At 35.4% G+C, this 12,640-nt stretch overlaps 2 protein-coding genes across 8 annotated transcripts in view; one reads left to right on the top strand and one right to left on the bottom strand.

Moving 5' to 3' along the window:
• Positions 1-5,430, top strand: part of LOC127846744 (uncharacterized) — a 108,280-nt gene extending 102,850 nt beyond the window's left edge. For all 7 annotated transcript variants that reach the window (XM_052378240.1, XM_052378245.1, XM_052378243.1 and 4 more), the window contains 2 exons: positions 713-1,073; positions 2,330-5,430. In XM_052378240.1, the coding sequence (XP_052234200.1) occupies positions 713-1,073; positions 2,330-2,514 (546 nt within the window). In that variant the 3' untranslated portion in view covers positions 2,515-5,430. The remainder of the gene's footprint in view (positions 1-712; positions 1,074-2,329) is intronic.
• Positions 5,431-8,574: 3,144 nt separating this feature from the next.
• LOC127846751 (glyoxylate/hydroxypyruvate reductase A-like) overlaps positions 8,575-12,640 on the bottom strand; it is a 39,818-nt gene continuing 35,752 nt past the window's right edge. Inside the window, exon 10 of the mRNA XM_052378267.1 lies at positions 8,575-12,350. Within this exon, the coding sequence (XP_052234227.1) occupies positions 12,264-12,350 (87 nt within the window). The 3' untranslated portion in view covers positions 8,575-12,263. The remainder of the gene's footprint in view (positions 12,351-12,640) is intronic.

The raw sequence follows: 12,640 nt of genomic DNA on the forward strand, positions 1-12,640 counted from the left end.
GTTACTGTTTCTGGAGATGATTTCATAGATACGTGTATGTTTTGTGTTTGAAAAATGGAATATTTAAGTGAAAAATGGAATATCTAAGTGAAAAATGGAATATCTAAGGGTTCTCCAACAGATTCTGACCAGTAGCATTATTACTGGTACGTCCAATATTATAGTTTTATGGAATTGCTAACAAAGACATCAGTTGATTTTATGTTATGTTTTGAATGAGTGGAGAATACCAGTTAATTATAACTTGTTCATTTCATTCTGACTTGGTGCCAAGTCTTTAAAGAGAATTATGTAATTAGTTTTGAACAAGATGGGAATAATCACATTATCTGTGAGCAATATTTGTTTCATCATATGACATTCATGTACACACAATGCTATTATGCTCACTGAAATTTAACATATTGCATAAACTGAGTGCCCAAAAGCCTGAAATAAAATGATTTCTATGTGAAATCATGTTGGCTGTCCATTTGTGGCCATATAAAACACATATTTTAACTTGATGCTGTGCCTGTGATAGAGATAAGTATTATTTTACAAGTCATGAAATCAAAATGAGATCTTCACTATGCTGAATATATATTCTTTTTAATGTTCAAAACAAGTTCACACAATTTATGATTTTGCAACTGGCAAAATACATAAAAATAACGCATTAAACCCCATTTTCCAAGATCAAGGCTTTAATGCTTCTATCTCACGTTCACAGGAAAGCACAGAGCCAGAATATCTTCGCTGGTTGAGGCCTCAGCCTGTGCACGGACAAGACGACCTTATAGAAGAGGAGCAGGAGGAGAAGGGGGAGCTTGGGTTGCCACGGAAACCACAGGTCACGCAGTCCCTTGACGACAACCTCATGTTCTTCATGCAGCGGAAGAAGCACCCGCAGCCAAAACAGAAGTACTTGTTCCTGTCAGAGAAAGATACGCGGGTGAAGGGGAGTTTCTCTGAGAAGTACAAGGGGGATAGGGAGAACAAGAACATACCACGCCCGTACAAGGGCAGCTTGCAGAAGAGCTACTCGGCACTTGGAGGCATGATTGCTGAATCACCGGAACACGATAAATCAGGTATTTACTTTGGAAAGACTTTGATTGTTATTGAAAATTACATTTTAGTCTTGGTGCAACCTTAAATATTTTTATCCCACTTTTACAGCGAATTCGGTTGATTAAAGCCCCATTGATTAAATATCATCTATAATCAACGGCTGGAAATGACGTCAATATTTCGACGAAATGACGTCATAAATCCAGCGAAATTTTCCAGTCAAACTAATTTTGTTTAAATAAAAATGTTTTCAAATAAAAGGTGGGATAAATAGAATAATAGATTAGTGTTGATTATAGATCAGGTTTATCATGCTCGACACGAAAACGAAAAAGCACTCGCCAAGGCTCGTGCTTTTTGTTTTCTATGCCTCGCATGATAAACCTGATCTATAATCAACACTAACCTATTATTCTATATATTCACAAATTATCTTTCAGTGTTACCACAATTATTGTTTTATACAGAGCAGATATTTTAATACAGCAGCAATGTTGCTGACGATGAAATTATTTCATTGTTTGTATCATGTTTCAAGTTTATTTGATAAATTCAGTTTTGCTGCAAATGTTGTTTGAGTTTATAACTGTTTTGTTTGTTTCCATATTAATTTTGTTTTATTTGAAGATCTAAATGATTGATTTTTAATTAAAAATTCACAAACAATTACTAAATATTTGCTATCTTTATTGGTGCTGATTTTAGTAATAATACAACACTAAGAAACCCTAACTGCTCAGAAGCCTTGAATAAGGCAACGTGGACTATACCAGAACAGCATGCAAGTAACTTGCAGGCTATTCAAGTTTTATGCTGTTTTATGCTCATCAGTATCTTACGATTTGAAATTAAGCATTTAATACTTGAATCTATTAAGTTATGTCTTTAATTTAATTTGATTGTTATGCCCCCGGATCAAATGATCGGGGTTATATTGTTTTTGGCCTGTCTGTCTGTCAGTCATAATTAAATAATTAATTAATTCATTCATTGTATGTGTGTCCCAAAACTTTAACCTTTGTCATAACTTTTGCAATAATAAGATATCAACTTGATATTTGGCATGCATGTGTATTTCATGGAGCGGCACATTTTGAGTGGTGAAAGGTCAAGGTCATCCTTCAAGGTCAAAGATGTGGCTTTAAAGAGGCACAATCGGGGGCATTGTGTTTCTGACAAACACATCTCTTGTTTAAGGGACTACAAATATGTCAAAGTAAGTATCTAAGTTGTAAATGGTTCAAAAACAAACAAACTGTGTGTTTCTGTTCTACAGATTCCACGTTACGTTACTCAGCCCCGCTTCCGTACCGTCGGGTCGGGCTACAAGACTACACAAGCTCCTGGGAGCCCCTGAGCATGCACGCCCTTGTCGAGTACAAGAAACAGATGAGCACCCTGGGAGACGGGGACTTCAACCTGGGCCGCGCAAAGATGTGGGCATCCATACCCGTTGTTTAGATGTCCTGCGGTGGATTAGTTGAAACTTTGAGGGCTTGAATGTGAAACTGCTGTAGTAGTGTAGAAAAGAAGGATTTTTTGTTATGGACATCCATCTAACTAGACACAAAATGATGGCTTTGAAAAAAAACCAATTTAATGATAATAAATGGTAGAGTTGTTATGCCCAAGCATCCTTATTGACTACACAAAGTATTTATATTATGTTTGAAAGAAGCGTACAGTAAAATAAATTTTCCATGAAAACAAGGCACTTTTGAACTGAATACAATCAAATGTATTTATAACAGAAAAATAATAGTATAAAACTATCATATGAGAGAAAACCATTGCAGCATGTACACATATTTACACTAAATTATGTGCTTTTGGCTGTCATTTTTGTTGTGAAAGGGGTTATTCAGTTTATCTGAACATATTCATATATTTTATCTTCTGTATGCTTTCTAGATTTGTATTTCATATTCTTTTAGATGCATATTCAGTTTTCTTAATAAAAGAGCTTTCTGTTATTGGTTTATTTTATATCAAATCAAGGAGCATGCATTGTTTGTTCGAGTACATGACATTTGTTATCTACCCTTGTAACAGTTGCATTTTGCATGATGAATTACTCATTTTGATGCTACACAAACTATCAAATAACATGTTTATGTCTTTTCTTTAAAGTTGCCCTTATTATAAAAAAAAACAATCCTGTCATGTCAAGTTTTGATTGGATATGTAGATAAATGGCATATAAAATGTATCTAAAGACTAAAAAACAAGCAGTTCTAAATGGATTTTTTTAGGTATTTTGTTTAACTTTACAATTAAGGTTTATGAAATGGAAATAATTTTAAGAAAGAATAGTTTATTGTCTTTAACCTATTTATGCTAATAGTTATTGTTATTATATTTGTTTGTCATCTGTCTTTCACTTAGTGCTGATTTACGTGTTGTTAAATATGCTGCTGATTGTTACATTTCTTTAAATGACACTTTTCTGTTTGCTATGAACAGTAAATAATATTAGCTGTGTCATGCGAAAAAAAGTCTTATGCCATAGGCGGCCAGAGTAGCTTAAGACCAATAACACAAGCTGATCAGGATATGCCCTGAGACCAAAAACCTTTCATGATTAACCCTTTCAGCGCTGAAACTGAATTTTGAAGGCCGTGGCGTCTCATCAGGATCCAAACTGTTAGCTATTCTGATAGTATTCTTTGAAAAAAATCGAAGAAAATGCTAATTTTAGAAATTCAACAGACAACATTTTAGCAGACGACAAATTTCTCAGCATGCAAAGGGTTAAATGGAAGATACAGCAGGTCCTACCCAGACTGCCCAGTCGCGCAGGCTGTACAGCAGCTCCTGACCAGACTGCCCAGTCCCGCAGGCTGTACAGCAAGTCCTGACCAGACTGCCCAGTCGCGCAGGCTGTATAGCAGGTCCTGACCAGACTGCCCAGTCGTGCAGGCTGTCCTTGAGCTTTGCTTGTCTCATATGACATCTGACTATCACATTACACTGCCCAGTCGTGCAGGCTGTCCTTGAGCTTTGCATATGTCACATATGACATCTGACTCACTATCACATTACACTGCTCATCTGTCCATTCAGTGGGTCATCTGGTATTATATTTCTTGTGTGATTTTCATTTTATCTCTTCCAAGACAGAGAAATGACTATTTTTGTATACTTGGATAGTATAAAATACCAATACTATATTTTTATATAAATATTTATTTATAAATGTTTATTTATTGATACATGTATGTTATGTTGTGTTCAATTTTTGTTAGGATGATTGGACAGAAAATTTAAATGGACACTCTCACAAAGTAAATAATTGATTCTTTATGTATGATAAGAACAATTTCTCACAATTATTCTTATTTTTTCTACCTGCAATATAAGATTACATGTTATAAGGCCCCTGCTATATTGTATAAACACATTATTTATACAAGTACTACGTGTTATGGTTATTTTTAAGTATTCTTATAATTTGTTCATTAATAGTGCTTGTATAGTGCTTCAAGTTAACTGTTTCATGATTAATAATTCAACTTACATTTTCTGATAAGAAAAAATACACTTAAAATTGAATATTGACTAGTACATTTTTGTTTTTATAGTAAAATAATATTGAAATAATAGTAACTATACATATTCCATTGCTTTGTGATATATTCGTATTGTGCTATGTTGAGAAAGAGAAAATATTTACATAAATTATAAATTTCTATTCATTAGAGCCTTAATTTTAAAACTGGCATTTTAATAGTACAGCTTACAAATTTCACTTTCTAGATGCTGTATTGTAAATTGTAGATGTTATTCAGTCTTTTACATAGTCTTTATATTATTCTATTTTTTCATACATTTGAAGCTCCCTTGTGCACTGCGAAGGTTGAGTTTTTGGGACTGCCATTTGTCCATGGAAATATTATACAACAAATATTATTAAAGTCCAGACGGCCCTTTGAGTTTCAGAGAAGGTTTTAAGGTTATTTACTATATGAGGCTATATAAAGCTTGTGATCCCAAGGGCTGGGCAAATTTTGACCCTAGGGAAAAAAAATATTTCAAATTTATTGATAGTACATACTTACTCTTGTACACAAATTAACTTTGTCACCTTCGTTCTCTACTTTGTTCACCATGAAATTTCTAAAACAAAAGGTTTTTATTTCGGTTAATATTTATATTTGCTCTTGCTCTGAATACTGAACATTTCATACCTGAATTGTGTGTGTAATGTATAAACCAATGATCTGATTCCGTCCATATCACATGATTGTGATACTTGTCACTGATTGGTTGGTGCTATGGCATCCTAGCAACCATTATGTAACCATAGAAACATCATCTTGTACCCGTGTATATTTATCCCCCCCTGCCAACATCTGTGATAATAAATAGTCTATCTTATGTATTCTGTTTGTTTTTCATTGTTTTTTGTCCAAGATGTTCACAGTTTAAGGGAATATAGATAGCATTTATAACCTTGTATTAAAACAATGTAAATTCCAACTTTGAACACATATATTTATCTAGAATTAATAATATATTGATAAAATAGTTAACACAAAATATATGCAATTCCAAACAAGATTTATGTGTCAAGTGGCACAGGTTCAAATCATTTTGACAAAAATTGCGCACTTCAAGGAGTTTGAGAAAATTTTAGCAATTTAAGTGTGCATGCCTACAGTGGTTTTTCATCTACATTCATTTATTATGCCCCCCTTCGAAGAGGGGGTATATTGTTTTGCACATGTCAGTCCGTCTGTCCACCAGATGGTTTCTGGATGATAACTCAAGAACACTTAGGCCTAGGATCATGAAACTTCATAGGTACATTGATCATGACTCGCAGATGACCCCTATTGATTTTCAGGTCACTAGGTCAAAGGTCAAGTTCACGGTGACCCGAAATAGTAAAATGGTTTCCAGATTATAACTCAAGAACGCTTATGCCTAGGATCATGAAACTTCATAGGTACATTGATCATTACTCGCAGATGACCCCTATTGATTTTCAGGTCACTAGGTCAAAGGTCAAGGTCACGGTGACCCGAAATAGTAAAATGGTTTCCGGATGATAACTCAAAAACGCTTACGCCTAGGATCATGAAACTTCATAGGTACATTGATCATGACTCCCAGATGACCCCTATTGATTTTCAGGTCACTAGGTCAAAGGTCAAGGTGACCCGAAATAGTAAACTGGTTTCCGGATGATAACTCAAGAACGCTTACGCCTAGGATCATGAAACTTCATAGGTACATTGATCATGACTCGCAGATGACCCCTATTGATTTTCAGGTCATTAGGTCAAAGGTCAAGGTCATGGTGACCCGAAATAGTAAAATGGTTTCCGGATGATAACTCAAGAAAGCTTACGCCTAGGATCATGAAACTTCATAGGTACATTGATCATGACTCGCAGATGACCCCTATTGATTTTCAGGTCACAAGTTCAAAGGTCAAGGTGACCTAAAACAGTTAAATGGTTTCCGGATGATAACTCAAGAACGCTTACGCCTAGGATCATGAAACTTCATAGGTACATTGATCATGACTCGCAGATGACCCCTATTGATTTTCAGGTCATTAGGTCAAAGGTCAAGGTCATGGTGACCCGAAATAGTAAAATGGTTTCCGGATGATAACTCAAGAAAGCTTACGCCTAGGATCATGAAACTTCATAGGTACATTGATCATGACTCGCAGATGACCCCTATTGATTTTCAGGTCACAAGTTCAAAGGTCAAGGTGACCCAAAACAGTTAAATGGTTTCTGGATGATAACTCAAGAATGCTTATGCCTAGGATCATGCAACTTCATAGGAACATTGATCATGACTGGCAGATGACCCCTATTGATTTTCAGGTCACTAGATCAAAGGTGAAGGTCACAGTGACTTGAAACAGTAAAATGGTTTCCGGATAACTCAAGAATGCTTACGCCTAGGATCATGAAACTTCATAGGTACATTGATCATGACTGGCAGATGACCCCTATTAATTTTCAGGTCACTAGGTCAAAGGTCAAGGTCACAGTGACTCAAAACAGTAAAATGGTTTCCTGATGATAACTCAATAATTATTAGGCCTATAATCATGAAACTTCATAGGTACATTGATCATGACTGGCAGATGACCCCTATTGATTTTCAGGTCACTAGGTCAAAGGTCAAGGTCACAGTGACAAAAAACGTATTCACACAAAGGCTGCCACTACAACTGACAGCCCATATGGGGGGCATGCATGTTTTACAAACAGCCCTTGTTTATTACAATTTTACTACACCTACGTCTCATTTATGCTCTACTAGTCATTGTTGGCTCGGGTACTTACTAATATGTACCCGGGTACTCTTAAGTATACTTACATGTACCCCGCATACGGTAAATATACTTAAACGTACTTGGGAATTTTAACGCTAAATCAATCGTTGTCGGCAAAAAAATAAATAATAATCTGTTAAATGACCTCTATATTATTGAAACTCATATTAAACAAGAGCACCTCAAATTGGGTGCCAATGCTCGGCTGCGGATGCATTTTTGAATAAATGAAAGCTTGTAATTTTATGTTTTTTAAGAGGTCACAGTGACCTTTACCTAGTGACCCCAAAATGGGTGTGGCATGTAGAACTCATCAAGATGCAGCTACATATGAAGTTTGCAAAGTTGTAGGTGGAAGCACTTTGATTTTAGAACCAATGTTCAAAACCTTAACAAAATGTTTTAGCACTGACGCGGACGACAACGAGCTGGCTATGACAATACCTCGGGGTTTTCTCCCAAAACAACCGAGCTAAAAATCATGTTGATGCAGTTTTTTTTTAAAGAGAAGTTTATTTAAGATAAACAATATTGTTTTACGGTAATCGGTAGGGTGTTTTACGACATCGGATTTTGGTCGGGAATATAACATGGGTACAGTCTAATATCGACCGGGTACGTTCAAGTATATTTACAGTACCCGGGGTACATGTAAGTATACTTAAGAGTACCCAGCGTACACGTTAGTAAAACCCGAGCCGACAATGACCAATTGAGCCTTATTTACCTGTACTTGCGAAAAGCATCCTGGGACAACTTTTTTATTAGTATAAAAATAATCATTTTACTGAGCGTCAAGTAGTTGTATATATTTCACAGCTATTCAGAAGATGTGTTTTAAGATCATAAAAATAATGAAAATGAAGTTATCACGTTTTCAGTCAATATTCTTTATGAGAAAAAAAGAGGCATACATGGCAAAAACTGCATGTAGCCAAACAAAAAATCCTTTATGATGGATAGAAATCAAATCACAGGTAAAAATATATGTTAACAAAATACCGGTAATTATATAATAACTATTATTGCAAAAACTCTATTCCTAAAAATGATTCATGGGCTTTTTACTTCTGCGTTCTTTCCAAAGGTACTTGGTGTAATTAATATCTTTGAAAAAAGCAAGAATTATCTGAAAGTGTGAATTGTTATCATTAAGAATGGGATACTGTATTTCAGGGTTTCAAGATTTTAGGGACCATGAAAAAAACAAAACAAAGCAATAATGATTAATAATGTTTATGCAAAGCATCTATTTAAATATATGTACAATAAATTCTAAAAATATAAAGTATGCATTGTTTCCACTATAAAAATAAAATCGTAATATGCATGCACAAATCTTGTTAAAATACACGTACACAAATATTAATATTTAAACAAGTGGGCCTTATTGGCCCTGAAGTGCTCACTTGTATTCAAGATATTTTAAAACTAAAACAAGCAATTAAACCAGAAATAATCAGAGTAGTGACAAATACCCAAAACAATGCAACTAGTACTGTGTAGCAGATTGTAACTATCAACTATTGGACCCAGGGACTTGGCCAGGTTAGAACCCCTGGGGCATTAACATTTGTAAAGAAACAAAACATAATGTTACACACCATATATTCAAACTTTGGAACTTGTGGTCTCAGAGAAAAATATTGTTTAAAGTTATTTTGCTATACAAGTCTTAATGAACTATTTTGCCACCCGGGTGTGCCCATTTCTGACCCAGGGGTCAATTTTTTTGTGAAACTACGTAGAGGGCTAATATACAATTTTCAATACTAAATATCACTCATGTGAATGTTGTAGTTTCAAAGATGTATATTTTTATGCCCCCAGATCCAATGATCAGGGGTATATTGTTTTTGGCCTGTCTGTCTGTCATTCTGAGGAAAACTTTAATCTTGGTTAAAAATTTGCAATAATTAATAACTTTTGCAATATTGAAGATAGCAACTTGATATTTGGCATGCATGGGTATCTCATGGAGCTGCACATTTTAAGTGGTGAAAGGTCAAGGTCATCCTTCATGGTCAAAGGTCAAATATATGGCTTCAAAGCAGGCGTCAAAACTTTAACCTTGGTCATAACTTTTGCAATATTGAAGATAGCCACTTGATATTTGGCATGCATGTGTATCTCATGGAACAGCACACTTTGAGAGGTGAAAGGTCAAGGTCATCCTTCAAGGTCAAATATATGGCTTCAAAGCGGCGCAATAGGGGGCATTGTGTTTCTGACAAACTGATCTCTTTTTCATTGTAAAGTCTACAGTTAAAAATGTTTAAGAAATTCGAGCTGTAAAAGGGACATTCCTTTCGTTTATTTTTAGCATAGGACGATTTAATTGGACATGCACAACTTCATATCATAAGGAACAATCCAAGTAATTCATTATGTCGTATGCTGGAAAGCACGAGAAGTTTATCTCGACACATTTGTGTCTACTGACGGATAGACGGACAGGCCATCAGATGTTACGTAGAGGTAGACGAACAGATATCCATGCTAATTCCAGAATACCCTCCTTAACTTCATATAAGGATATAATATATAGGATATAATATCATAGCCAAGACCTTCAGTAGTATTTCAATCTATTTTAAGTCAATTGCACTTTAGAGATAATTGTTTAACAAATACAAATTGAGAATGGGGAAAGCAAGCTTAATTGGTAGAGGCTGGACTACAAATATGAAGACTGCAGGTTCCCAACCTTGATGTATAACATGCACTGTTCTCCAGAAGCACCAGCAGCCGGTGATTTCACTGGTTACTTACAATCTTGGCGCCGGTGATTTCACTGGTTACTAACTACTAGTATCTTGGCGCCGGTGATTTCACTGGTAACTAACTATCAGCAGCCGGTGATTTCACTGGTAACTAACTATCAGCAGCCGGTGTTTTCACTGGTAACTAACTATCAGCAGCCGGTGATTTCACTGGTAACTAACTATCAGCAGCCGGTGATTTCACTGGTAACTAACTATCAGCAGCCGGTGATTTCACTGGTAACTTACTATCAGCAGCCGGTGATTTCACTGGCAACTAACTATCAGCAGCCGGTGATTTCACTGGTAACTAACTATCAGCAGCCGGTGATTTCACTGGTAATTAACTATCAGCAGCCGGTTATTTCACTGGTAACTATCAGCAGCCGGTGATTTCACTGGTAACTAACTATCAGCAGCCGGTGATTTCACTGGTAACTAACTATCAGCAGCCGGTGATTTCACTGGTTACTAACTATCTTGGCGCCGGCTACTTTTCCCAAAATTATAAATTCCAAACAGTGCACAAAACTGCCATTTTAGTACTTACATGTACACGTTGTCGCTGGCTACTTTGAAATTATACTGGCTACTTAAATATTTATGGAGAACACTGAACATGTGAGGTGGTTAGTCATCAAATTTATTCCTATAGAGATTCCCATCCTTAATCTGTTTCAAGAACAAAAGTTTTTGTAACTGGCATTAGTATGTGCACTTAATACTGGTAGACTAGCTAGCCTAGGAAGTGGGAGTTGGTAAACTGACTGCCCAAATCTGACTGAAATACCATTGAAAAGGGCATGAAATTTACCAACAAATATGACAGCAGCAAGCACTGGATAAACATCTATGGCAAATAGATATACTTACAAAATTATGTAAAAATTTTCATCGATAATTATGTAGATATCTGTATAACAAAAGTGTACTATCCAGTTTGCGTATTAGATTGTGTTTGGTTAGGTTCAAATCCAAGAAGAAGCTGACAAACGTACTGATATTTTTAAGTAAATACATTTAATTACATTTGTCAAAAATCAGAAGAAAAAAAAAACTGTGAACAAAATCCTTTTATGTCTCGAGTATAAACTTTCTATAAGTTTATATGAAAATGACTGTATAATAATATAAAAATGCATCAACAACAAGAGGCTGCATTGTCCCTCAATGGCTCACTTGAATACATATTGTGACTAGAACAATATAAGCTGAAAGATTTGTACTATGTACACTAGGAAAACAAGTGACTCCAAACGTGGGGCACATTTTGACCACGTTATCAAGATTTAAATAGACTTGGAAGAAGACCACTACAATATGATGTTACATAAAGCATACCAATTTTCTGGCCCTTGTGGTTTCCGAGGAAATACTTTTCTATTAAGTCTTTATATACTATATAACCTCTGGCACTTTGCTGGTTTGATCTCAGAGGGATGATTCAAACCTTGGGGTTTCATTTTAAACACATTCTGTAAATCATGTGACTCATTGGGCATTGTAAGTTTTACAACATTTGAATGATTTGATATCATATTACAAATATTCTACCCGTGAGTTTTTCAGTTTCAGGGCAGAAGATTCTTTTTGTTTTGTAGCTGTCGTGACCCAAATATGCAACAGACTGGATCAATTAAAAAAACTTTCAAAGAGGCCCAAGTATAATTCCTGTGAGGTTTTGTGAAAATCTTTCCAGGGTAAGTTGTTTAAAGCAAGTTGTTGATGACGAAAACTGCACAATAAGGCATCAAATCAAGTCAGTTCAACAAATGAACGACAACAAAAGACACACTTTCTATTACAAATATTCTACCCGTGAGTTTTTCAGTTTCAGGGCAGAAGATTCTTTTTGTTTTGTAGCTGTCGTGACCCAAATATGCAACAGACTGGATCAATTTAAAAAACTTTAAAAAAGAGGCCCAAGTATAATTCCTGTGAGGTTTTGTGAAAATCTTTCCAGGGTAAGTTGTTTAAAGCAAGTTGTTGATGACGAAAACTGCACAATAAGGCATCAAATCAAGTCAGTTCAACAAATGAACGAAAACAAAAGACACACTTTCTCCCTTGATTTGGGCAACCAAACAAATGGAAATAGGCATACATAGCAATCACTAAAAGTAGCTAGGTGATGCACTGCATAGTTTTCAATATCCTCGTTGAAAGTCAATCACAAATTTCAGCTCTTCTCCCTTCACAAATCTCTGGTAATTCTCACAAAAGGACACTGCGCACTGAAAATGTAACATAAACAGGGTTTCATTATTAATATTATTATAAATATACTAGATGTAGCAACAGCAGAAGTAGAAGCACAACCAGTAGTACTTGTTTTATACATATTATCAAGTTCATTTTAATTTACTTCCTTAAAGAGTAAATTATCTGAGATTACGTTCTTCTTTAAAATTATCCTCTCATTATTTTTTTTACAGCCTTTAGGTAAGGCAGAGTTTAGTGTAAGGTTCCTGTCATGGATTGGGCGTGGTCACTAAAGTAAGGAGGTTGTGTGGCAACCATAAAA

Source organism: Dreissena polymorpha, chromosome 9 (genome assembly GCF_020536995.1).
Source record: "Dreissena polymorpha isolate Duluth1 chromosome 9, UMN_Dpol_1.0, whole genome shotgun sequence".
In the NCBI taxonomy this organism is placed as follows: Eukaryota; Metazoa; Mollusca; class Bivalvia; order Myida; family Dreissenidae; genus Dreissena; species Dreissena polymorpha.